This window comes from Lutra lutra, chromosome 8 (genome assembly GCF_902655055.1).
Source record: "Lutra lutra chromosome 8, mLutLut1.2, whole genome shotgun sequence".
NCBI classification, from domain to species: Eukaryota; Metazoa; Chordata; class Mammalia; order Carnivora; family Mustelidae; genus Lutra; species Lutra lutra.
Genome location: NC_062285.1, coordinates 74,978,309 through 75,005,307, shown reverse-complemented (window position 1 = coordinate 75,005,307; position 26,999 = coordinate 74,978,309). Strand labels below are relative to the sequence as shown.

The window sequence follows — 26,999 nt, the reverse complement described above, 5'->3', positions numbered from 1 at the left end:
TGATGGCCTGAGCTGAAATCAAGAGTTGGATGCTTAAACGACTGAGCTATCCAGGCACCCCTTAGTGAGAGAGAGAGCACATGGGTGTGCAGGGGTGTGCTCGGGAAGGGCAGAGGGAGAGAATCTTAAGCATACTCTGCTCTCAGCACGGAGCTGGTAATGGGGCTTGATCTTGCGAGCAGAGATCGTGACCTGAGCTAGAATCAAGAATTGATTGCTTAACCGACTGAGCCACCCAGCACCCCTACAACTGTTTATTTAAACCTAAGCAAGTATGTCATTCCTACTCTGTGTTTCTTTAGAAATATTGATAATGTTGTTCTGATTTTTAGGTCTATTGTGAAAATTAGTTAAATGTAACTTGAATGAAAATGCCCTGAATTAATTTTATTATATTGAAATATTAATTGTAAATTATCTTAGTAGCACAGTAAAGGAGAAATCCTATATCATTGTTAAATTTTTAAATTATGTTTAACATAATATAACTTAATGAATGTTATTTATATGAATATTTAACAGAAGTGGTTGAAATGAGAAAAAATCCAATTTCCATTGTTCTTAAAGTGGCTTAATCTAGACAACCGTATTTACTGGGTATTTGTTCTTAGGACTCCCTCTAGTGTCTCTGTTTAAAAGCATCATTAGGTTAACAGGCTTAAGAATAATTACTATTCTATAGAACAGATTTTAAGATACATAGAGGATCATACTTTTTAAATTTTTTCTTGTTTTCTCCTGTTTTTTTTTTTTTTTAATTTTGTTTTTATACTTAATCTGCTTTTTAATGGGGTCATGACAGGAATTGACTTTTATAATCTTGTATAATTTCAGCATTGCAGGGTTAAAATCTCCGGTTCTGTTACCACTTTCAGAGTGCCATTTTCCACCTGAAAATTATTAGGTCAAAAATTATTTTGACTTGAAATCACTTTCAGCCAGTACTTATTGATATACCTTGCTTTGATCATGAATAGATGTACCAAAATAACCAAATGGAAATTTCTTTGAAGAAATAGCATTTGGCTTTATATGGCAAACTCCTGGATACATACATAATATATTAAACAGAAACTAAAACAATAATAAGTAAAAGAGAATGTACTCCAAATTGGTGACTACACCATCATTTAAATGATTTAGCTCATTTCTCTACAAAATCAAGGTATTATATTTTTCAAACTATTGTGTCTTATCTTGGAGCCACTTGAAGTTTCAGTATGTTAAGTATATGAGTTGAAACTAATGCCTTAATATATATTATTTGAAAACTTAAAGGATATTTGAATACTGTTTACTTCCTGGGGATTATTTACATCTAAGTATTGAACCCAGAGCTCAAATATTGTTACTGAATATTTATGAAAGTAATATATACTTGCATGGCTTATATCTAATATCTAGAAATTCTGGGATAATTAAGTGTAAATGTATATTTACACATAGAAAAAACACACAAATGCATTTGGATTTTGGTGACCAAGGGTGCCAATATGGACAGATGAGTAGTAAAGTAAGTTCTGGGAAAAAGTTATTTGTTCAGCTTATGTAAGATTGTGTACATTGATTGTCCTTGCCTTTTGTGAGAAATAGTGTTACTATTTATGATACTGATGAAATAGTCAGGAAGAAGACATTATAAGATTCCTAAAAGTCTGATACATATTCAGTTGCCTAAGGAGAAATGTAAAGTGTCCTGTTTCTTTATCAGTATTAGAGTTTCCGGTAGTCATAGTCCTTTCTGTTATCTATATACCTCAACCCATCACATATACCCACATTTTAATACTTGTTATGTGTTTCAGGGTGTTGATGATGCCTTCTATACATTAGTTCGAGAAATTCGAAAACATAAAGAAAAGATGAGCAAAGATGGTAAAAAGAAGAAAAAGAAGTCAAAGACAAAGTGTATAATTATGTAAATACAATTTGTACTTTTTTCTTAAGGCATACTTAAGTAAAAGTGGTAATTTTTGTACATTACACTAAATTATTAGCATTACCTAATTTTCTGCTCCATCCAAACTGTTAGCTTTTATCTTGAATGCTTATTTTAAAATGACAGTGGAAACTCTTTTTTTCCTCTAAGTGCCAGTATTCCCTGAGTTTTGGTTTTTGAACTAGCAATGCCTGTGAAAAAGAAACTGAATACCTGAGATTTCTGTCTTGGGGTTTTTGGTGCATGCAGTTGATTACTTTCTATTTTTCTTACCAATTGTGAACTTTGGTGTGAAACAAATTAATGAAGCTTTTGAATCATCCCTATTCTGTGTTTTATCTAGTCACATACATGGATTAATTACTAATTATAACTTCAGTTGAGATTTCATGATGGGTTTTACTGAAACATTGAGGGAACATGAATTTATGGACTTCTTATAGATTCATCTTACAGGTATAATGTCCTATAGTTTCAGTTACCCTTAATGAATGTAAAGTTACACTGTTCACAAAAGTTTTCTCCATCTTTTCACTGCTATTTGTCATAGTCACACTCCCAAAAATATTATATTTTTTCTATAAAAAGGGAAAAAATGGAAAAAAAATACAAGGCAATGGAAAATATTAAAAGGCATTTACTTTCCATATTAGATAAATTCCTCTAATACTCTGAATAGCTTTTCCTATTAAGGCAGACCCAGTATGTAATGAGGATTATAGCAACCATTTTGGGGCTATATTTACATGCTACTAAATTTTTGTATCAATTGAAAAAATTTTAACATGTATAAAAAATTCCCATAGGAATTAAATATAGTCTCCCTGTGTCAGATTGCTCTTTCTTAGCATAACTTTAAATCTTTTCTTGATCTTCGGTCTTAGAAAATAGTTTTAATTCTGGTAGTGACATTAAAGATTATTTGGGCCAATTAGCTTTGGTAGATGTTAAAGTGACCAAGGTTGCAAGGCCAGGCCTTGTGTGAACCTTTGAGCTTCATTAAGAGTTTCATGGTATGGACTGCATCCCTGTAGTCCCAGTGTTGCTCTGCGTTGGGTAGTGAAAAGTGGGGGCGAGGAGAGTTTGGATAAGATGCATCCTCACTATGTGGTGGTCCTGCGGACATTATCAGGAACATCACTTTTGTTTTTAAAAAAACAAAACAGAACAAAACAAAAACCACAATAGAATTTTTTTAAAAGCATTATTTCAAATAAGATTTTGGGGTAGGGGGTGGCAAGACTTTAATTTTTTTAAACAATGATGTGAAAAAGTTTCCAAATCTTTAGTATTGGTTAGTTCTCAATACTGGCTAAAGTAATATTTCATACACACTTTACAAGTATGGTCCATATTTAAGAATAACTAATGCTTAAATAATAAATTAATAACAGTGATTCTTTCAGTGTGTTTAAAATGTATTTTTAAATATCTGAAGTGAGATGGTGTGTTGAGGTGAAAATATCACTGGACTAGGAGGAAGGTGACTTAGATTCTAGTTACGTGTCTTTTACAACTTCAGTTTTGGGCAAATCACTTGCTATCCATTTCTTCATGTTAAAATAAGTCATCTCAAAGGCTATAGCTTAGCATTACAACTATGTGATTTACATTCAGTTTACATAAGGTTATATCTATTTGTCAGTGTCAGCACAATCTGTAACTTTTTACCTGTGTTTTACCTGTGTTTCAGCGCCAGTCTTAGACAAAGTTGTGCAAGAGGTGAAGTTTATTTTTGAGTATCTGTTCTCCAGTAGCAGTACTCCTCTCCCATATTAGTGTCATCTTGCCTGCCTACCCTTCTATATGCCCCGTGACTTGATGCTTTTTCTTTTAATACTTCTAATTCCCCTAACCTCAAGATTTATTGCTGCTTTAGATATCTCCACAAAGGCTTCCCATCAAGTCACACTAGTCAGGCTCAACATAATCTGACAGATACTGTAGTAGGGTTTGACCTAATAGCTAATTTTCAGGTGGTAGCTATAGCAATTTAATTTTGATCCTTTGAACATCATTCTTTGCTACCTGGTCCACTAATGACTAAATAGGAAAAGTAGGAATTTTCATAACTGCTATGAAAAGACAGACCTTATCCAGTAGAATTTAATAAATTCATAAATACTGAAGGATTTCCTTAGATAATCTAAAACTAGGACTAGCCCTGGATACAGTGGTACATTCCATTATTTTAGTAAGTAAAATCTTCTTACAATGAAAAAATACTTTAAAACTTAATTCATAAAGCTTACTTTTTAGTGGAATTCATTTGTCCACCCAATATTTGAGTGCCTATTGGATGCCAGGTACTACACAAGGCACTGGGGATATTACGGTATTCCCAATGAGGGACATAATCCCTATCCTTAAGTAGTGCTGATATTTTAGCAGTCTGTAATAGCTTAGTGAGGCATTTGGCACATGACCCAGAGATAATATAATGCATATATTAGTTTTGCAAAGAAGTGATATGGTCTCTAAGGTTTCTTCCAGTTCTAAAATAATTGTTATGCTCTGATTCCAGTAAAGCTGTTTAATCAAGCTACTTTATATAAATCACTTTACTTCATTATTTTAAAGGAGTAAACTTAACTATAATGTTTTTTATTTGGGATAATTATGTGATTTTCTTGGGACAGTTGCAGTACACATTAAATCGTATGTCAGATGATAACATTAAAATTCCCAAGTGTGTAATATTCTAGTTGGTCTCTTTGTATCATAATTAAAATAGACTTAAATATTGAATTCAAAAATAGTTTTATTTATCTGGGTATGAATAAACAGATGCCTGAACTAATTCACAGAAAAGGAAATTTCTGTGTAAAAAAGAGTCCAATTTCTGAAATGCTATGCTAAACTACAGGTTTATGGAACATTATCTAGATAGGGTGTTAAGACTTTATATAGTACTTACTCTTGTTTCTACACAAGAGAAAGAAATGGCCATACTTCAGGAATTGCAGTGCATAACTGAGGGATTTTTAGGACTCTTCAATTTTTTGATGTAGCTGGGCAGCTTTTTTAGGCAGTGGTAATTATCCTTTATTATGTGAATTTTGAATGGTTTGACAAAAGGTTTGTTTTTGTAGAGATTTTAAAAGGGGAGCGATAATCCTAGAAAGAAATATTATGTAATTATTACGGCCTTAAAGATAAAAACCCTTGGAGTTGAAAAAATTGCTAAAATTACATAGTTTTAGACATTAACATGTTTGTGGAAGAATGTAGCAGAAGTATGTAGTATAATTTGAGTGAATATTCCCAATTAGGAATTCTAGGCTCTGTTTTAACTGAGTCACACTGCATAGGAATTTAGAACCTAACTTATAGGTTATCAAAATCTTTGCCACCATTGCACAATTTTGTCCTAATATATATAGAAACTTCGTGAGGCATGTTCAGTTGCAGTTTGCACAAGTTCATCTCATTTGTGTTCAGTGACTTTTTTCTTCTAACCATATTTTTCCAAACAATACACATTGGTTTTTGGTAGGCAATAAAAACTGTCATTTCCATTGTTAAAAAGTAATTTCTTGATAACTGTATTAATGGTTTTTAAAACAACCATCAGTTACTTTAAAGCTGAATTTATATTTAATAACTTCTGTGTTAGTATTGGGTAGCATGAAATCTGCATTGAAAAATCGAACAGCATACAACTGGTAGCTGTAAATTCCTTCAGAAAATGAAAATTATTTCTTCCTAAAGATATATTTACATCAGTTCTTGAAGAATAGTCATAACAAGATTAATAATTGTTTTAGTTTAATAGTTTTAAGTGCCTGTTTGGGATGATGATAGGCAATTTAGATGAATTTAGGAACAAAGTTCCTACTTGCAGAAATGTCCATTACAAAGGGTCCCCCTCCCCATAGTGCTAAATGGGTTATGTAATGTTTTATCCAAAAGTTTCCAATTCCACTGTCTTGTGTTTTCATGTTGAAAATACTTTTGCATTTTTCCTTTGAGTGCCAATTTCTTACTAGTACTATTTCTTAATGTAACATGTTTACCTGGAATGTATTTTAACTATTTTTGTATAGTGTAAACTGAAACATGCACATTTTGTACATTGTGCTTTTTTTTGTGGGACATATGCAGTGTGATCCAGTTGTTTTCCATCATTTGGTTGCGCTGACCTAGGAATGTTGGTCATATCAAACATTAAATTTAAAAATGACCACTCTTTTAATTAAAATTAACTTTTAAATGTTTATAGGAGTATGTGCTGTGAAGTGATCTGAAATTTGTAATATTTTTGTCATGAACTGTACTGCTCCTAATTATTGTAATGTAATAAAAATAGTTATGGTGACTATGATCGTGTGTACTTCTTGACAGAAATTTGAAACATTTGCCCCACAGTTGATATGGAATCATTTATAAGCCACACTATATTAGTGAATCTTTTGCAGCTTATGTGTTATATATATTATTATTTGTGAAAGGTGCTGTGAACATTATTTTATAGGTTTAAGTGTTTGCTTAAAACCATGTTAGATTTAGGTCCATTACTGTGTTAACTTATTTAGAAGTAGATGTAAAACAGATCTGCCTTTATGATGAAAGAACAGATTAACATTATTTATTACTTCTTATCAGTAAGGGTAATTGATACACAGGAGGTGATTTGTTTCAAGACTGAAAGGGAGCCAGCAGCAGAATCAGTAACAGAAGTTATTTTTTTTTTAAGATTATTTATTTATTTATTTGAGAGCGAGAGATCACAAGTAGGCAGAGAGAGAGGGGAAAGCAGGCTCCTCGCTGAGCAGAGAGCCTGACACGGGGCTTGATCCCAGGACCCAGAGATCACGACCTGTGCCGAAGGCAGAGGCTTAACCCACTGACCCACCTAGGTGCCCCAATAACGGAAGTTATTAAATAGGTATGTATATAATGCCAGTTACTGGCAGCCTACTTCAAGATCAGAAATAATCTTACTCCACAAATATTATTTCTATAACTGCACTTAAATCAATGCCATGTGCTATTTGTTTTGCAGTGAACCTTGAATGTGTGCTGTTAATGTACCAAATATGTTCAAAAATAAGGTGGTACTCCTTCAAAAGTTACAGGAAATTAATGGGCAAGAAATTATTTTGCTTAAATGCATTAAATGGCATTCTCTTGTCAGTAAAATGGAGAAAGGGGGCTAAGAGTAATAGGTAAAAAAATTTAGTAAGTTGAAATTAAGTCCATTCAAAATTGGGTACTCATTAATTTTTAATTGGTAGTTGGCTATATTGCTGATTTTGTATAAAAATTAACAAAGGGTTGCTGATAAAGCTCTGTGAACCAAAGTTGCTTATTTTAGTTCATTAAGGCAGCTCAGGTATTTTTTACATAATGTGTATATCTTGCCATTTTAAGTTGCAATTACTGTTATATCTGGTGTACATAAAGAGCTGGCACTGAATTCCAGCCAAATTATAGTACTATAGATCAGTTAGTTTTGTTGGTATCTGAATAATAGCGTTGTTTCATCGCTCTGTATTTCCTAAGGAAGTATAAGGCTTCTAGCTCTTTCATTACAAATTCACCCCGTCCAATAAGTTCTTTGATCTTCTCTGGGTCCTTCACATCTTTGTTTTTTAGGAAAACATTCTTCAGACGCCTTTTAAAATAGTCTGCTCCTTTTGGATAGTCTCGTCCAAGATACAGCAGCTTAAAAAAGAAAGGTTAATATATTTCTAAACGATCTGTATCTCAGTAACATATGTATAAAACTGGCAAATAATTACTTACATTTTTATAAAGATTCAGTACTTCTCCTCTTAAAGAATTGGCCATTTTCATTTATTATGGAAAGTAGCCACTTTTATACATAACATACCTAAAGAAAAAGAAAAACCTTTGTAAATAACTGCACTGTAGCCCCCAAAAAGAATCAAAGATTTTACACATTGGGAAAAAAATGGTAACTTTTTTTTCATTCAATAAATACTTATTGAGCACTTAGGTTCCAAGTACTGGGACATAGGTACGAAATGTCAGATAAAATACCTGCTCTCACAGAACTGACATCTCCTATGGGAGACATAATAAGCAAACAAGAGAATTGTGAATTGTGTAAGTCCTATGAAGGAAAAGGGGTAATGAGAGAAAATGAATGGTCAAAGATAGTTATGTAGATGTACCTTCTTATACAGAGGGGAGTGAATTAGATTTGAATCCCAGCTGCATAATGTTATGCAGGTTACTTAACCTTTATGAGCTTCAGTTTCCTTACTGTTGAAAGGAAGACTGTCCATGTTGCTCTCAAGGCAAGACCAGACTCATTTGGAGGAAACTGTAAAGAGGCCTAGTCATATCTAGACGGGTGCTATCCTAAGAAAGGCTGAAGAGTAGAAGCTGAGTGTGGGAATCAAGTCAGTTCACAGCTAATGGTAGATGGGCAATAGGAGTGGTAAAGAGACCAGTGAACAACCCCTAAGCGAGTCCATGTGTGACAAGCAGGCAACATCCAGTAGAGTAAATTATGCTTTATGTGTAATTTGTTAGTGCTACTAGGGAAAGGTGGCTCCTTAAAGGCACCATGACAGTCTAAACATAGAAAATAATTCCCATGACTTGTTACGGTTGTGGGGATTAAATCATAAAATTCCTAATACCATAAGGATTTAGTTCATGATAGGCCCAGAGTAAATGTCTCTGTCTTGTATAACCTTCCTTAAAATTGTGTTATTCCTATTTTCCCAATGACCTAAGAAAACTTACACTTTGTCCTTTATTGACAATTATTTTTGAAATTGTTTTGAATTTATTGAAATGTTTTGAAATTATTTTGAAATAATTTCAGTCTTGCAGAAAAGTTCCAACATATTTCCTGAACAAGAATTTAAGGAATATACTTAAGAATTTGAGAATTGAGAGTAAGTTGCTAACATGATAAACAATTAGTGTGCATACTTTGCAGTGCCATCCAACAGAAATATAATCCAAGACACCTATGTAATATTACATTTTCTAGTAGCCCATGTTAAAAAATAAAACAAAAAAATTTTAATATATTTTGTTCATATCCAAAATATTATTTCAATGTGTCATGTTAGCTACATTTCAAGTGCTTATAGGTATCAGTGGCTTAGGTGCCACCATACTGGGGAGCACAGCTTCAGAGTATAGTTTCTGTGAACAATGACCTTTTCCTACAAAACAGTACAACCCTCAGAATCAGGAAGCTAACACTACTACATTACTACATGAAATCCACAACCCCTTCATGTTTTGGCAATCATCCCAAAGATGCCCTTTATAGCAGAAAGTTCAGTCCAAGATTACACGTTGCATTTACTTTTCGTGTCTCTTTAGCCTTCAGTCTGAAACAATTCCTCGAGTTTCCTTGACTTTCATGAACTTCATACTTGTGAAGATCACAAGCCATTTATTTTGTAGAATTGCTGGAGACTACCACAGATGTTTAAAGTGCTCAGAAATAACAGAGTAGCCTGGGAAGGGAAGCAAGGGACTGGAGAACAGGAAGGGATCAAAAGGCAGGAGGAAATCCTTGGGGATAATGGAGATGTTTATTATTGTGATTGTGATGATAGTTTTATAACTGTAAACACATCTCAAATTTATCAGATCGATTTACACTTTAACCTACTGTATGTCAATGATACCTCAGTAAAACTTTTTAAAAACTGGTGTAAATGTGCTGGCAAAATGTTAAGAGGAGGGCTGGTAGACAGTGAGGTACACATGGAAATAGAGATCTAAACCACAAGGCTGCTAGTTAGTGGTCAGGGTAGGTAGTTCAACCAGCCACCAGTCAAGCTGCATAAAACCGGTATGCCTCTCTGGGGTGGGAACCCTGGTTGTAAACGCTTACTTTAAATTTTTTAAAAATATACTTGGAAGACTCCTGCTTCCAGGATGGCAGCTAAATGAAGTCCTTTTCATTTCTTGCTGAAGTTCATAAAGTCTGATTCTCTGGCTTCTCTTTCTTAAGGGGCGAAAAATCACATGTGAACAAATATTATTTCCATTTTATTCCTACCTAATTCCCCACTTTACTAGTAGTTTTAAAGCTAATTCACATAGCAAACATACAATGTAGCAGCACAATTCTTTCTTTTTTTGAGCTTTCTTGCAATTTTCTGTTTTTCTCCAAATTGCTTTTTCTGCTTTTGTCTGGATTGCTTCTGAGCTTTCTCCCCAAATCTTTTTTTTTTTTTTCCCATTTTTACAAGTGGAACGGTTAAAAAAAAAAAAAAAGCTTTTTAGAAGATTTGTATACATGGTTGCAACTTAATAGACTCTGAGTTTCAGTTAGGATGATCAGAGAGTACCCTTTGTTGGGGAACATCTGAAGTCAGTCATTCCTCCTGGGCTGATCAGACTCACCAGAGAAGAAACTTCCAGTCTGCTGAGAATTTGCCTATTCAGTCTTAAGAAATGGAAGAAAAATAGGGGCCTTACATTCAGCATTACGTACACCAAATTTAATTTCTGTTTTCAGTATGGTTCTCATGTACTTAGTATACCTGAGGACACCCCAGTGCAGAGAATAAATAGTATTATTTGGTCAGAAATATATCTCCATGCTTCTCTGGAGTGAGAGGTACAGTTCCTCTGGAGGTGTTTTTCAAATAGCTTTTACTTAATCTCTTTGATTTACTTCATTCTTCATTTCCAATTCCATTGGCCCTGTTCCAGTGCCTTTTGAGAATTATGTAGTATAAATTGGGCTTCTGGTGTGTTGAGTCACACTCATTCATCTGGTCTGCAGCTTCCAAAATTTTACTGTTGTCATTTCTCTTCTCACATTTTAAAATTTATTTTTATATCCCTTCACTGACAATCAGTGGAGTTTTGAAAGGGAATGAAATTAGTAGGGTACATTTATTTTCTATTAATCTAATTTCCATTTTAAACCTTTGTTGTTCTTGTTTGCTGAGAGCCAGTTTCCAGCATGGTTTAATCTTATTGAAGAATGGCTCTTAAGAATCACATGCTTTAAAAATGATTCTAAATCTATGCAGACATACTTTCAAATTGCAAATTATAGCCTGTTTAATCTTATGGCAAAGAACACAGCTTTAACTCAAAATTTATAATATGTAAAAGCTTAAATTGTCCTTTTAAGCTATTGCTTGTTTTTACAAACCATACATAATAAAGGATTTACCCAGCAAAAAATGTAGCTGGTTTGACTAGGGTAAAATTGTCCTGATCTTTGATATGTTAATGTATAGAAATTAAGGCAGTTTATGTTGACCTTCAGGCATTTAAATTGTTTTTTTTTAAGACTTTATTTATTTATTTATTTGACAGATAGAGAGAGAGAGGGAACACAAGCAGAGGGAGTGGGAGAGGGAGAAGCAGGCTTCCCACCGAACAGGGAGCCCAATGCAGGGCTCCATCCCAGGACCCTGGGATCATGACCTGAGCAGAAGGTAGATGCTTAATGACTGTCCACCCGGACGCCCCCCACGCATTTAAGTTTATTAGCCCTTGGGAGAAAAAGGTCTCCTTGGACTCACCTGGTGAAGTTAAAAGTGCAGCAGGGAGGGCTGCCTGGGTGGCTCAGTGGGTTAAGCCTCTGCCTTTGGCTCAGGTCATGATCTTAGGGTCCTGGGACAGAGCCTCACATCGGGCTCTCTGCTCAGCGGGAAGCCTGCTCCCCCTGCCCCCGCCTGCCTCTTTGCCTACTTGTGATCTCTGTCAAATAAATAAAATCTTAAAAAAAAAAAAAAAGTGTAGCAGGGATCTGGGGCTTCTCCTTAATCCTACATGAAGTCATGGAGGTTACTGCTCTTTGTACAGAGCCAAGCTATTAGGGACTGAGAGGAGCCCTCTATCATTCTGAAAATGTGTGTGGTGGGCAAGGGGAAGGAGGTAAAATCCCCACTGACAGCTTTTTTTCCAAAGACTATGGGCTGGGGAGTTTAGACTTAACCAACTCCAGTCCTGGGTTAACTAAGAATTGTCATTTTACTGGTGACCAAAGCTGCTGTTACTCAAGTCTTCCTCATGAAGTTCAGATGGCAATAAAAGCTGAAGGAAAATGGGCAAAGAAAGGCAGTGTAATGTTACTGTTTATTGGTTTCTGGTAGATTTTGAATTCAAACAGCTGATACACGTTTCCCCAAACCAGTTAAGCCTAAAAAGCTTCACATAAAAAACTCTTTTAACACCAGCTCCAAAAGATATGTCATCAGAGAGGTAGGTGGCAAAAGACTTTTGCCCCCCGGCTGGCATTTGGCTTGATGGAGGCATACCCAGGAGCCAGATTATAGAAGGGAGTTGAAAGGCGCTGGCTATGTCTATGTTCAGAATGCTTGGATTCTATGCCCGTCGGAAGGCAAAGAGAGAACAGGAAATCACCCTTACGCCTAGGCAGCTTGCAAGAGAAGTACTAGAGGAGAGCCAAACTCACTGTGTATTTTTACAGCACAGTCTAGTGTGTTCTCACACATCCCTAGCACTTCTCCTTCCTAAGAGGGAGGTGTCATAGAGTGAGAACTTCAGCAAGTCTTCTCCCCTAGAGGCCTACCGTTTTAAGGTAATTTGGGATTCCCATTGACACCACTGTATGCCCATCAATCCTAACTGAGCTGACTGAGGTTTTACACCATAAACATTATTAGTGTGAAACACTAAATCAAAAAACTTCCATACCAGATGGGTTCAGAACTCTGTATGAAGTCGACATTAAGATTTTTTTTTTCTTGCTACCCAGGATTTGGGGATGTAATGTAATAACTGACAATCTGGATTTCTATCACAAGACTAGCTCCGTAATCCTTACTCACTATTTAATACATTTAATCAGTCCAGCTGGGAGAGAGCCTTATAAAATTAGAATTCAGAGACAAGAAATGGTGCCAATGATTTTAAAGTATTCGATGTTTTGTCAAGCTAAAACAGGAACATTAAATCACAGAATTGAGAACGTGGAAGGGGCTTAATTTCTTAATTGCTTAATTTCTTCTAGTTTTTCTGCTGGTCTAAATTGCCAGCGTTTCTTCACGTGGGGAGGAGACAAATTCTGAAGGTTGCGCTACCCGGCTGGCACAATTAGCCTGTGACCTTGGTCTTAATGAGTCTTACTGGGCCCCAGCGACCTTCAGCTGCAGGAAATCCTTTATCCAGGAATCGTTTCAAGTAATTTCCAGTCCATGTTTAGAGCGGCTCTTAGGAAAAACGGCACACACATAACTTGCACAGAAAGTAAACCGAACCACGTGCAGAGAGAAGAATCCAGAGGTCATTTAATTTCAAAATAACTGAACCTCTTGGAAACACCGCTTTCTCTAAATTGCCCATTGAGCCCCGTCCCCAAGCGGGCCTACGCTGTGGTGGCCCAGGCAGCCCACCCTGGTGTCAGTCACGTTACCCAATCCCGTAACCGGCGTCTCCCTTCCCTCTGGACACCCCTCACACAAAGATTCGCCCCAACACGCTCCTAGGGAGGAAGACAGACTGTCAACGTCAGAAGACGTTCCGAAACCCTACGCCACACCCGGTGGTCCCTGCCCAGACCGTACTTCATCACCTCCAGACCCCCGGATCTGGAAGACAGAATAAAACGTCCCAGCGGCTGCACTCACGCACTTTTCGGCATTCCACAGCCGTAAACCCCTCCGACCGCTTCGACTCCGGGATCTGTCAACAGCGACGCGGGGCGGGTGTTGGTGCTAGGCAGCCAGTCAGAGGAGGGGGCGGGGAGCCTCACGGAAGAACCCCAGCGCGACTGCGCGGACCCGAATGCGAGGATGTGCGCTCCTACGTTAGGCGCAAGTGGGCGGGGCTTGTCGTCCCGACAACCCGGGAGCGTTTGTCCACACACTCTGATCTCCGATTTGGTGGACCACAGCAGCACTGAGGCTGTGCTGGCTGCAGAATGGTGAGCAGGGCAAGTGGGGGCCCCAGGTGAAGGAGCCAGCAGCGTTTCACTCGTGTAAAAATGATGTGTTGGAGCCTGACATATTTTAGAGGGGAGCGGGTGGGTTTAAGAAAGAACCCTTACCGCTGTGGGAAATCGGCCTTCTGATCCGTGGCCTTGCGGTCCGGGATCTCAGGGACAGAAGGGAGTCACAAACCGCTTTCTGCAAACGGGGGATGGCCAGTGCGGTCAAATGGTGTCCTAATCGCGCACAGTTGGTAGGTTTAAGAATTGGCCTCAACCTGGTAATTTCCAAGAACGATAGACCTTTCCATTAAATGGCTTTTTTCATTGGCAGCTTGGCGAAAATGTGTTTTTGTGCCTCCTCGGTAGTTAATTAAAAGCTGTTGTAATTTATTCTGCTTTGAAAAGTCATTTTATTTGGTCTTTTGTGGAAATATGAATTGTTTTGTGAGTCAAATTACTCAGCTTGCCTCGAATTTTTTAAATATAATAAAGCTGCTTGTTTTGTTTTAATGCACTCTTCAGCCCTTTTGTCTTTTTCTGGAACACAGACCAACCTGCTCCATGAGATGATCTCTGTTCCCATTTTCTTTTCTTTTCTTTTTTTTTTAAAGATTTTATTTATTTGACAGAGATCACAAGTAGGAGAGAGGCAGGCAGAGAGAGAGGGAGAAGCAGGCTCCTTGCTGAGCAGAGAGCCCAATGCCGGGCTTGATCCCAGGACCCTGGAATCACGATCTGAGCTGAAAGCAGAGGCTTAACCCATGAGCCACCCAGGCACCCCTCTGTTCCCATTTTCTTAAATGTGACTACCCTCTTTTGTGGTTAAAACCAAAGGAAGTAGAAAATGTATTTAATTATTTAATTCATTAAGGGGAAATACAGAGTGCATTCTTTGTGTTTGACACTAGGCTAGAAGTCAAGGATCTAAGTGATTATTACACCCCCTCCCTGCTATGGGAGACAGGCTAAACTAATACGAATACAGATTTTTAACTGTAACAGTTGAAATGTCTACAGTGGAGTAAGATTAAGTTGGAAATGATAAAATTGGGGTGGGAAAGGGCACAGAAAGGGAAGAGCAATGCTTTTCAAACTGTATTTTAAAGTATGACTATGAGTTTACCAGAATTGATGGAGAATGTTCATGTCAGGAAGAATAGGAAGTAAATGGACTTTAAGCCTAAAAACTCCTGATAAATTGAGGGAACAATAAGCCTCTATCTTCCACGAACATAAATTTCATGCTTCTAGCAATGTTTATCAAAATGTCCCTGAACATTTGCTTCTACTACATCTGGAATGCTTGTTAGGTTGCAAATTCTAGGAACAGACTGGACACCAAGCAAACCTACGGTATTAGTTTCCTAGGGCTGCCAAGTAACAAAGTAAACTAAGTGGCTTAAACGGTAGAAACTTACTGTTCCTCCATTCTAGTGGCTGATAAATGGAAGATCAAGAAGATGTTTCCAGGGCTCTGCTCCCTCTGCAGGTGCTAGGGAGGGATCTGTTCAAACCTCTTTCCTAGCTTCTGGTAGTTCCTTGGCTTGTGGCAACATTCCCTCCTTCTTTATGTGGTGGTCTTTCTGTGTGCATGTCTGTGTCCAAATTTCTCCTTTTTATAAGGACACCAGTTGTATTGGAGTAGAGGTCATTCTAGTCCATTATTATCTCATCTGAATTTAAGTAATTACATCAGTAACAACTCTAGTTTTAAATAAGGTAAAATTTGAAGGTACTAGGGGATGGGACGGGGATACAGTTCAATGCTTAATATCTACTGAATTGTGGTGGAGGGGGGAAGTGCCACAGGAATATGCATTTTTTTAATAAGCCCTCTGAACTTTGAGAACTACAGTTGACTCTTGAATAATACTGGTCCACTTTGAACTGTAGGAATCCACTTACAGGCAGGTTTTTTGGATAAATACAGTACAGTACTGTTAATGTATTCTTTTTCTTATTTTTCTTAGTATTTCTTTTCTCAAGCTTATTTTATTTCAAGAATACAGCATATAATACATATACAAAAATGTGTATTAACTGTTTATGTTATCAGTAAATCTTCTAGTCAACAATAGGCTATTAATAGTTAAGTTTTCGGGGGGAGTCAAAAGTTGTATGTGGATTTTTGCCTGCATGGGAGTCAGGAACCCCCCCAACCCCCACATCGTACAAGGGTCAACTGTACTGTACTACATGATGCTCTTTTTATGTTTTGCAGGAGGGGTTAGGATAAATACTAATCCCAAACCTATTTCACATAAGAAGCACTAGTGAGATAATAATTTGCCTATCTTAAAATACGACTACATGAGAACAGGAACAATACTGTTTACATATTCTGTTTTATAGTACTTTTTCAAGATGGGAGTGTATTAACTATTAATTGATAGTAAATATGATAATAAAAATAGAACCCAACTGTAAAAATTATATGAGAGCGAAGTCTCTACTATTCCTCTTTATATCATTTCCATTGTCCCAGAGCATCCTGTGTGCAAATCGTTAATAAATATTTGCTGAATGAATTAATGAAATATATGTACTTTCAAGAAGATAAAATCTGCTTCATGTCATTTTCAACATTTATATTTAATACAGTTATAATCTTGTAGTTTGAACCAGTAATTTTTCCTGGGAAAGTCTTCAGAGGTGGAATGTGTATAATCTTACAGTCACATGATCTCCTACAGATTCCTTATCAGATATCTAATGGACACATGAGCCTAATCAAGAAATTACAAGTAGTGTTAAGTGAAAAACACATGTAATGATAAAGCTAATGGTAAATACTTATTGCAATATTGTGCTTTCCAAATTAATTTCCAAAGAATAGATCTGCTTTAAGATTCATTGCTGAACAGAACCTTTTTATCATAGCTTTGCCTGCTTTAAATTAACTGATTCTTTTTTCTATAAAATCAGTAGTCTAATTTTACAGAAAGATTATTTATTTATGAGCTCATTTCCACACTTTCAAACTTGACATCATTGCCTGTATTCAGTCAATCACTTACTGTTCCTTGAAACCCTTTAGACCAGTATCTCCCTAACTGCTGCTCTGCGTAGCGGTAGGTCATTTCCTTACACATGGATCACTGAGTGACTGTCATAAGAAAGAGTGTAGGATTTAAAAAATGTATAATTTTAAAAAGATGCTTCAGTGGGTGAACTATTTTTTTTTCCCTAGACCTGCTTGTAGTTTTGTCTAAATTCTTTTTTAAAAGACTTTATTTTGAGATCATTTTAGATTTACATGAAAGTTGCAAAGATGATGCAGAGAGTTTCCTATGGTTTTTACCCAGATACTCTTAATTTTCACATTTTATATAATATTGGTGCTTTTGTTAAAAATATCTGAGTTTTTAAAATTTATCAATCCTCTTGTTTTTCCAACTTTCAGGGTCCCAAAGCAAAAAAGGTAGGTAGAAATTATTTTCTCAAAATAGAGTTTTATAAGCACTGACATTGTATGAATAGAACTTTTAAATATTTTTCTAGTTAGTTTTATTATAGGTGATAATAGGATTTACTAAGCTTACTTTTTAGATAGTAATGCTATTTAAATCATGGGTAATCCTTTACAATACAGGACATACTTCAAATTTGACATAAAAAGATACTTCTGGTTTCACAGTCTTTAATTTTTACTTGTACCTGTACCTTGTACCTTAATTTTTACTTGTACCTTCAAGGTTTTTTATTAGTTGTTGTCTAGAAAACGTTAGATTAGGAACCCCTTTTCTTTATTCTAGACAAACACAAAAATTTAATTACAAAACCTTAAGAGTGGACCCTAAGGTAATACGTCTTTAAATGGATTGCGTCGTAATGCATACTTGATTTTCTTTTATACTTTGTAGAAATTTGAATTGAATAAAGGACGTCTAGAATGCCTTCTTCTCTTTTTCGCTTAGTAGATTTATACCTTAAAGCAGAGATTATAATCTCTTGACTGGCAAGCCAGGTTTAGTCCCTAACAATATTTTGTTTGACCTGAAAAGGTTTTTCATTAGTTGCCAAATTATTTTCATACAAAAATGTGATTGCCATCTATTCTTAAAAAATGGGAAACCTATGAAAACATTGGGCCCATAGTCCTGTAAGGCATCAGTTGGCTAGACTGAGTAGCAGCCCCTCCCTTTAGAAATGCATAATCTCTTTTTTCAAGTTTGCCATGGTCTTGACTATGACCAGACTCCCTACTTTATTTACCTTCCTGATCCCAAAAGGGATTTGGGTTTGGAATGCTGGATTTAAGGCATATTTCATAAGGTCACTTCTCTGTGAAATTTTCTAGTATTCTTTCTTCCATAATAAGTTATGCTGTGTTCTCATAGCAGCATTCATTTGTTCATACCTCAGTTATAACCCTTATATCATTTTAGTGTAATGATTTATAATTGTGAGCTGTCTGAGGTCAGGAACATGTCACATTAATTTTTATGTTCATAGCATTTAGCGCAGTGCCTGGCACATAGTAGAAATTCAATCAATTATTTGTCTAATGAATATGTGAAACCCATTTACCCTGCCAACATTTAAAAACATCTGGGCCCTTGACCATTTAAAGGAAATGCTTGTTTAAATGTGTGTGCAATATTTATACAAACATTTCTTTAAGAGATGCTTTTGAGTGCCTTCTGTGTTTGCTTCTCTCAGCCATTTGTACCCACTACCAACCTGAAACTATTTGAAGGGCTGTGGATGTAACTGAATAAAATTTATGAAGGCTCTGGACACATTCTCATGGAAGTGTTGTGGAGGATTACAATTATTTGTATGTGGGTCTGTAATAGTTTATTGGTTTGTGTGGATTTTCATTTTTGGTTTTAGATAGTGAAATCTTAGGCACATTGTTTTCAGTGTGAAAACTCACTGTTCTAAATGACTTTGGTGCTTAATTATGTGTGCATGGGTGATAAATAAATATTCCTGGATTATTTTGTTTAGAGTATTGTATCCCTGAGAGAATGGTGATAGGAAGCCTATGAAATTTGAGATCAAACATAAGGAATAAATCACTCACTTTTAATTTATTCCATTCTTAAAGATTGTGGCTTGGGGATTGAGTTTATAAGGGAGTTTATAGTAGAGTTAGAAAAGCATTGAAACATATATTTTATTCTTTCTGATTTGCCACAGATTTTTTTTTAAGGGAAAAGTAATAAATGCACATGGTACAAAATTAAAATAGCATAAAAATGGAAAATTTCCTGTTACTCAAGACTGGGAGAACTACTGCATATCTTTTCATAAATTATTTGAGCATTAAAAAGTACACATGCATCCCTTTCCTCCCCACAGATGGGAGCGTTCTGCACCTTCCCTTTATCATTTTAATGATATTGTATTTCATTAATTCTAGGATACTCAGCTTTTTATATTTAACGTTACTAAAATTGAGATGTGTCTTATAGTCAATATCATCTTACAATCATCGTCGTCCTGGATTGACATCCACTTCTTCCAGAGAGGATGTTTGCTTCTGTCAGTCACACAGGTTTACTCATAGGTGATGCTACTATAAAGTCTCTGCTTGAGAGTTTTTGGACCCGTCTAATGGTATCAGTCAAACTGCAAATCCACATGAGCTGGCTTGTGGATTAAATTTTCAAGACTTTTTTTCTTCTTTCTATTCCTTTTCAGGATTAAGATCTACAGGTTTTCTTGCTGTATTTTTCTGTGTTATGGGTTCACGTCTCATTAGTCATATATCCAGCTTTATGCAGGCATCTCCTTTAAGACTCCCATCTTGGGCATTCCCTTTCTTGGTAGTAATAATTTATTTATTTATTTATTTTTTAAAGATTTTATTTATTTATTTGAGAGAGAGACAGTGAGAGAGAGCATGAGCGAGGAGAAGGTCAGAGGGAGAAGCAGACTCCCCATGGAGCTGGGAGCCCGATGCGGGACTCAACCCTGGGACTCCGGGATCATGACCTGAGCCGAAGGCAGTCGTCCAACCAACTGAGCCACCCAGGGGTCCCTTGGTAGTAATAATTTAAAGGTACTTCTTACATCTGATGGCATCGTAGATTGAATAGAAGAAGTATGTCTTTGGATCTTTTTGTTTCGGCATGATGAGATCGGGTCACTTCTTTTTACAGCTGCATCATGTTTCATTGAAAGTATGTATTATGATTTTTTATGTTGTCCCTCTTTTTTGCAACCACAAACAAGGTAAGAATGAAGATCTTTGTATATAAATCCTTGCAGATTAAGGGACGAATACTTCATTGATTTAGCAGTGTTTTAGATATTAAGAGAACAGTAGCAAGACACAGTCTTGATCTCCTGAAACTTACATTATTTCTTTATGTATACATATTTCTTTGTCTTACATTATTTCTTCATTTTTATATTCATTTATATTCATTTTATTTATACATATTTATCTTACATTATTTCTTCTGAAACTTACATTATTTCTTTATCCACTTTATTGAGATATAATTGACATATAACATTGTATAAGTTTAAGGTATACAGTGTAACAGTTTGACATACTTATATATTATGAAGTGATTACCAAACAAAATGTTAATTACACATCTATCATCTCACATAATTACCATTATGTATGTGTGTGTGTGTGTGTGTGTGTGGTAAAAACGTTGAAGATGAACTAACTTAGTAATTTTTAAGTATAAAATACAGTATTGTTAACTGTAGTCAGCATTCTGTACAGTAGATCTTCAGAACTTACTCATCTTGTAAGTGGAAGTTTATACTCTTTAACAAATATTTGCCCATTTCCCCCATGCCCTAGCTACTGACAATCACCAGTTTATTCTGTTTCTGTGAGTTTAGCTTTTTTATAGTGTTTGTCTCTGGTTTATTTCACTTAGCATAATGCCCTTAAGTTTCATCTGTGTTGTCACAAATAGCAAGATTTTCTTCTTTTTTATGGCTGAATAATATTCCATTTACATATATTTATCCATTCATCTATGGATGGACACTTCGTTTCCATGTTTTAACAGTGCACATGGGGGTGCAAATATCTTTTCAGGATCGTGGTTTCATTTTATAAAGCTTATATTCTATCTGGGGAGGTGAGGTGAGGTATATAATTTCAGATAGCTTTCAAAATACAGAGAACCAAGGAGGGGGTCAGTGAGAAATGTGGGGTTGGAAATGGTGGTGATGCTATGTCATATGGGGTGATTAAAGAAGTAAAGTTTGAGAAGAGACTTAGATGAAGATTTTCTAAAAACACAAAGATTTTCTGGGGCGCCTGGGTGGCTCAGTTGGTTAAGTGTCTGCCTTCTGCTCAGGTCATGATCCCAGGGTCCTGGGATCGAGCCCTGCATTGGGCTCCCTGCTCAGCAGGAAGCCTGCGTCTCCTTTGCCCCTCCCCCTGCTTGTGTTCCCTCTCTCACTGTGTTTCTCTCTGTCAAATAAATAAATAAAATCTTTAAGAAAAAAAAAAAAACACAAAGATTTTCTAAGGATGCCAGGACACAGATAGTTTTGTGGAAATAAATTTCTAGATCATCTACTTCCATTTTTCCCCTTTCCTGGGAAAAATCTGTCCTGAAGTCCTCCCTTTTCACAATTATTCTCTTGCTTTCCAAAACCAAAGTGGATTTAAATCTTAGTGTTTCATTGCTGCAGGGCCTAGACTATGAAACTAAAGGACAATTCAAATACTATTGTTGGCAAAGCTCTCTCTAATCAAGGTACCAAGGGACTTTTTGTCTTTTGCTCTTTGTAGTGAGATGTGGCATTACAGGTATTAAGATAGTCTGAATTTCTTACATATTGTAGTCTGGAGATGTGGAACTAGTAATAATTTTTAGTGACGGTACCTTTGAGATTATTGTGCATTGATGTTGCAAAAAACCCTCTCACAGTGTAATTTATTGATAAAACTTTGACTCCAAAAAAATATTAATTTTTTAATGAAGAAAGATTAAGGGTATCACCAAAAATGTAAATAAGCTTAATGTTTTCACTAAAGATGCCTGTGAAACTTTATATAGCTTATTAGTACTCATTGCAAAACCTAGGAAAATTGTACAAGACTACAGAAAAGGTACACTGTTAGATCTGTCACTGTTGGGACACCTTGGTGACTCAGTTAAGCATCTCCCTTCAGCTCAGGTCATGATCCTGGGGTCTTGGGATCCAGTTCCGCATTGGCTCCTTGTTTAGCAGGGAGTCTGCTTCTCCCTCCGTCTGCCATTCCCCCTGCTTGTGCTCTTGTGCATGTGCTCACTCACTCTCTCTCTGTTGTCACAGAGAGAACAAATAAAAATTTTTTTAAATTTCTATCACTGCATTTATAGCAGTATTCTTTTTCAGAAACCACTGTGCTTAATAGAATACATGGAATAGCAGAAGACATTAGATTGTAGGGGGAAATTACCTTATATATTGATGAATACATAGATGATTCCAGTTGTTCCCAGCTAATAACTATGACTGTTCTTCCAGTAAAGAAAATGTGATTATTAATGAAATTTTGATATTTGAATTCCTTTAGTAATAACTGTGAAGAGATTTTACAGAACTTAGAATACTTTTCTTTGAATTGACTTTGAATAGATTAAGAATGGTGCCCAAGTACCTCCCAGCATAGAACTATAAAGAATGGGCAAAGGGGAGAGGGGCCTTATTGTTCATATCTGTACTCTAAATCCTATTTTAATTTTAGAATATTATACATGCTGTCCCCAAATTACAATGGTTCTACTTGTGATTTTTCAAGTTTATGATATGATACGTATTCAGTAGAAACCATTCTTTGAATTTGGATTTTTTTTTTTTAAGATTTTATTTATCTATTTGACAGACAGAGATCGCAAGTAGGCAGAGAGGCAGAAAGAGAGGAGGAAGCAGGCTCCCTGCTGAGCAGAGAGGCCAATGTGGGGCTTGATCCCAGGACCCTGGGACCATGACCTGAGCTGAAAGCAGAGGCTTTAACCCACTGAGCCACCCAGGCACCCCTGAATTTGGAATTTTGGTCTTTTCCTGCACAGGTAATATGTGGTACGATACTCTCTCATGATACTGGGTGGCAGTGAGCCACAGCTCCCAGCCAGCCTCCTCATCACAAGCTTAAGCTGCCAAAACACTTAGAACCCTTCTGCACCCATACAGCCTTTCTGTTTTTACTTTCAGACAGTATTCAGTGCATGACTTGAGATATTCAATACTTTATTATAAAATGGGCTTTGTGTTAGATGACTTTATCCAATTGTAGGCCAACGTAAGTATTCTAAGCACTTTTAAGGTAGGGTAGGCTAAACTATGATGTTTGGTAGGCTAAGTGTATTAAATGCATTTTTGCCTTACCGTAGTTTCAACTTAAAATCGGTTGACTGAGATGTAACCCCATTACAAGGAAGATCTGTATTCACAGACAAGCTTCAGTTGCCTAAAATTTGAGTCTTGATTTCTATGGAACGTTTAATGTTTACTCTAAATTGTAAATGGTGTTAAGATCAGAACATTAAAATTGCATCTTTTTAAAACAATGTGAGGAAATGGAATCAATTCATACCTGGCTCATTGTAAAATGTAAGGTAGCTCATCATGAGGATGTGTATTAACACATTTAAAATGAAGTCTAGGGCACCTGGGTGGCTCAGATGTTAAGCTTCTGTCTTCGGCTCAGGTCATGATCCCAGAGAACTGGGATTGAGCCCCACCTGGGGGTCCCTTTTCAGAGGGAAGGCTGCTTCTCCCTTTGCCCCTCCCCCTGCTTGTGTTTCCTCTCATTCTCTCTTTCTCTCTGTCAAATAAATAAATTAAATCTTTAAAAAAAATGAAAGACTTGTCTGGCCATCTTAAGATTCCTTGACAGGAGAGGTTTTAATGGAGTAATAGAAATGAAATGAAAGCCCGATTAGAGTAGGCCATGCAGAAATTGGGAAAGTAGAAGCAGTAGGTAAGTCTTTTAGGAGGTCTGATATAAAGGGTAACAGAATTAGAGCAAAAGATGGAAAGGGATGTGAAATCTAGGGAGGGAGAAATTTATGAATAACTAGAGGTATTAATTAGAGGAGCCAGGTCTTATTAAATAGGCAATAAAGGTTAGGATCCAGTATAAAGGTGGCAGGTTCAGCCTTAAATAGCAGAAAGTACATACAGATCATACAGCATAAAGGGAAGGGAAGGCAGACAAAGATATGTAGATAGGTTCAAAGATTTGGATGTGTAACTGACATTATTCTCAGAGTTTCCAATGGTACGAAAAATAAAGTCAACAGCTAAGAGTAGGAAAGAGGAGAGGATTTTGGAGGTTTGAAAAATGAGGAGCATGAAACACTGGTAGGAATACTGGATGGCACAAAGTCTATTTAAAATTTGTGCTCATGAATTTGAGTTCGTGTGTAATTTTCTCAGGCAGGGTTCAGCTGCTCATATTGCTAGTGCAGAATAAATGGAGAGCTGAGTTGAACTAGAACTGGGAATTTGCCATCTGAGCTTCTTAGAGGGACAGGAAAATGGAGGAAGTGGAAATACATAAATTAGTGATTATGGTGATAAGCTATGAAACCTAACCTAGGTAAAGAAGTGGAGCAATGAGTGGCTTAATGATCAATGAAGAAATGGTAGGGCTAATGGATTAGAGATTCCAATGGAGCATTCTGCACTAGGTAAGCCAAAAAGAGAAGATGGTCATCAGAAGTCTGTATATTCCAAGGATTAACCACTCTACTGGTTGCTAAATTGAGATAGTGCTCTTTTCTTTCTATACTTTCCCATAGGGAAAATGGAGAGGAGGTAGTTATCACCAAGATAGTTCTCAAATTTGTATTCCATAGTTCTGATCTCTTTGCTAAACCTCAGTTCTCCAGGTTCGGTGCCTACAATCATTGCCTGGATGCTCTTCTCACACTTCGCATTAATTAGATTTAAACTCCTTTCAGCAGTCTTTCATCCAAATTTACTTGTTCTGGAGTACAGTTTTTCTTTTTGACTATTCCCTAACTCATTCTTCTCCTTGCCTCCAATTTTAATCATCAAATTAAGTTAGCTTATATAATATGTATTGGATTCATTCTACTGTATTTATTACATTGTTATGATTTAGTTTTAGTAACTTCTCTCTCTTTTTTTTTTTTTAAAGATTTTATTTATTTATTTTTCAGAGAGATCACAAGTAGGCAGAGAGGCAGGCAGAGAAGAGGAGGAAGCAGGCTCCCTGCTGAGCAGAGAGCCCAATGTGGGGCTTGATCCCAGGACCCTGGAATCATGACCTGAGCGGAAGGCAGAGACTTTAACCCACTGAGCCATCCTGGCGCCCCTAGTAACTTCTCTTAATAATCACCCAAATAGTATCCTCTTCATAATCATTTTCTTCCTAATACAAAGTTAGTTTTCAAAATTATGTTGTTAATAGCCGCAGCCCTTCTCAAAAACTTTTAGGGAGCTTGCACTTTTTTAGAATAATGTCCATTTTCATTTCTATTACCTTTTCTTGGAATCTCCCCAGGGCCCATGAACTTGTTGGCCTTTCCAGTGCCATCCCATCTTCATATCTTATTGCTTGCATTTCCCTCTTGAGATACCTTCCCCTCATATCTGAATGTTAAAATCTTTTGGGCACAAACTTAATCCTACCTGCTCTATGAAGAATTTTTAATCATTATAGACATGTAATAATATTATAACTATTTTTACATATATTTTATATATCTATTTACATCTATTTTACATATATATTATATTTCATTTTAATCCTTAAAAATAAAATGAGGTCTTTTTTTAAAAAAGATTTTATTTATTTATTTGAGAAACAGAGAATATGTGTGAGTGAAGGGAGGAAGAGAGAGAGAGAATTTGAAGCAGACCCTGAGCTGAAGACAGAACCCAGTGCAGGGCTCAACTCACAGCCCTGGGATCATGACCTGAGCTGAAATCAAGAGTCAGACATTCAACCGACTGAGCCACCCAGGCACCCCAAAACGAGGTCTTACGTAGCACCATTTTAAAGATGTGGAAACTAGGAGTGAGAAAATTATGTAAATTGCATATTAATTGCATAGCATTAATTGTATAGTAATTAAATTTGCACTGTCACCTTGCGTTTAATAAATTTTATGCTTATTTTTCTTACTTGCTTCCATACTTTGTCCTCAGTGCATTGGGTCAAGGCTTTGTACATAATAGAGTCTTGAATGAATGAAAGACTGGATTCATGGAAGCAAAAGTGTTTTTCATAATTACTATTTGAGGGATATGTGTTTAAAAGTAATTTGGATACTTGTTAATAGCCTTTTTTTATGTTGTGACATTTAAGTCTGGCAAGAAGAAGAGGAAAATCACCAAAGCTGAACGATTAAAGCAGCTACAAGAGGAGGAGGAAAGACGGCAAAAAGAGGAAGGTACAAAATACACAGTTACTATTTTCATATGCAGGGAATATAACAGTAGGTTGGTATTTCTACATTCCAGTCAATATCTTTTAAAAGAATTTTCAAAATTCTTCAATTTTTCAAATCTCATCAGTTTTTTTTCTTTTTTAAGATTTTATTTATTTATTTGAGAGAGAGAGAGAAGAGAGCATGAGAGAGGGGAGAAGGTCAGAGGGAGAAGCATACTCCCCATGGAGCTGGGAGCCCAATGCAGGACTTGATCCCAGGACTCCAGGACCATGACCTGAGCCGAAGGCAGTCACTTAACCAACTGAGCCACCGGCGCCCAAATCTCATCTGTTTTATAATAAATTTCTGCTGTTTAAAGGGTACCCGGAAAGTTCTGTTAGTACATACCAGTCACTTTCCGATATATCTTGAAGGGGAGTTGCCAGATAAAAAACAGAATGCCCAGTTAAATTTCAATTTCAGATAAACAATGGATAATTTGGGATAATTTGCCTTATGCAATATGGAACATACTTCAAAAAAAAAAAGGCAATTCCTTTATCTGAAATTCAAGTTCAAATAAGCATGCTGTATTTTTATTTGCTAACTCTGGCAAACCATCTTGAAGTCTTTATATTTACTGATGAAATCAGAGGCATTGGTGCTAATTGTACAGTAAGAATTCTGATACATTCATTAAATATTGGAAGTAGACAAAAACAAGAAATGTACAGAGCAGCCCAAGTTCTTATAGTTTAATAATGTTTATTTGCCAAATTTTATGAATTTTCATTTGTAAAAAAGAAAGTCAGTTAAAAATTCATAAAAATATCAGTTATTTAAAAAATACCAAAAAGTGATTTTAAAAATCTGAATATTT

At 36.2% G+C, this 26,999-nt stretch overlaps 3 protein-coding genes across 14 annotated transcripts in view; 2 read left to right on the top strand and 1 right to left on the bottom strand.

Moving 5' to 3' along the window:
• KRAS (KRAS proto-oncogene, GTPase) overlaps positions 1–6,263 on the top strand; it is a 42,050-nt gene extending 35,787 nt beyond the window's left edge. For all 4 annotated transcript variants that reach the window (XM_047740005.1, XM_047740003.1, XM_047740002.1 and 1 more), the window contains one exon: positions 1,806–6,263. In XM_047740005.1, the coding sequence (XP_047595961.1) occupies positions 1,806–1,922 (117 nt within the window). In that variant the 3' untranslated portion in view covers positions 1,923–6,263. The remainder of the gene's footprint in view (positions 1–1,805) is intronic.
• On the bottom strand, positions 3,106–13,636 carry ETFRF1 (electron transfer flavoprotein regulatory factor 1). Of its 5 annotated transcripts, none has more exons than XM_047740007.1 (3): positions 13,502–13,636; positions 7,688–7,775; positions 3,106–7,606 (listed from the first exon to the last, which is right to left on the bottom strand). In XM_047740007.1, exons 2-3 carry the CDS (start codon positions 7,736–7,738, stop codon positions 7,385–7,387), a joined length of 273 nt encoding a protein of 90 aa, XP_047595963.1. In that variant the 5' UTR covers positions 7,739–7,775; positions 13,502–13,636; the 3' UTR covers positions 3,106–7,384. The 5 variants fall into 5 exon arrangements, with proteins under 5 accessions (XP_047595963.1, XP_047595965.1, XP_047595964.1 ...); XM_047740009.1 differs by having other exon boundaries at positions 13,498–13,585; XM_047740008.1 differs by having other exon boundaries at positions 13,435–13,583.
• A 27-nt stretch (positions 13,637–13,663) lies between these two features.
• Positions 13,664–26,999, top strand: part of DNAI7 (dynein axonemal intermediate chain 7) — a 67,244-nt gene continuing 53,908 nt past the window's right edge. For 3 of the 5 annotated variants that reach the window (XM_047739998.1, XM_047739995.1, XM_047739994.1), the window contains exons 1-2: positions 19,910–19,982; positions 26,056–26,140. In XM_047739998.1, the coding sequence (XP_047595954.1) occupies positions 19,950–19,982; positions 26,056–26,140 (118 nt within the window). In that variant the 5' untranslated portion in view covers positions 19,910–19,949. Of the gene's footprint in view, positions 13,794–17,202; positions 17,221–19,909; positions 19,983–26,055; positions 26,141–26,999 lie in introns of those variants that run through there. The other 2 variants (XM_047739996.1, XM_047739997.1) reach the window with 2 other exon arrangements.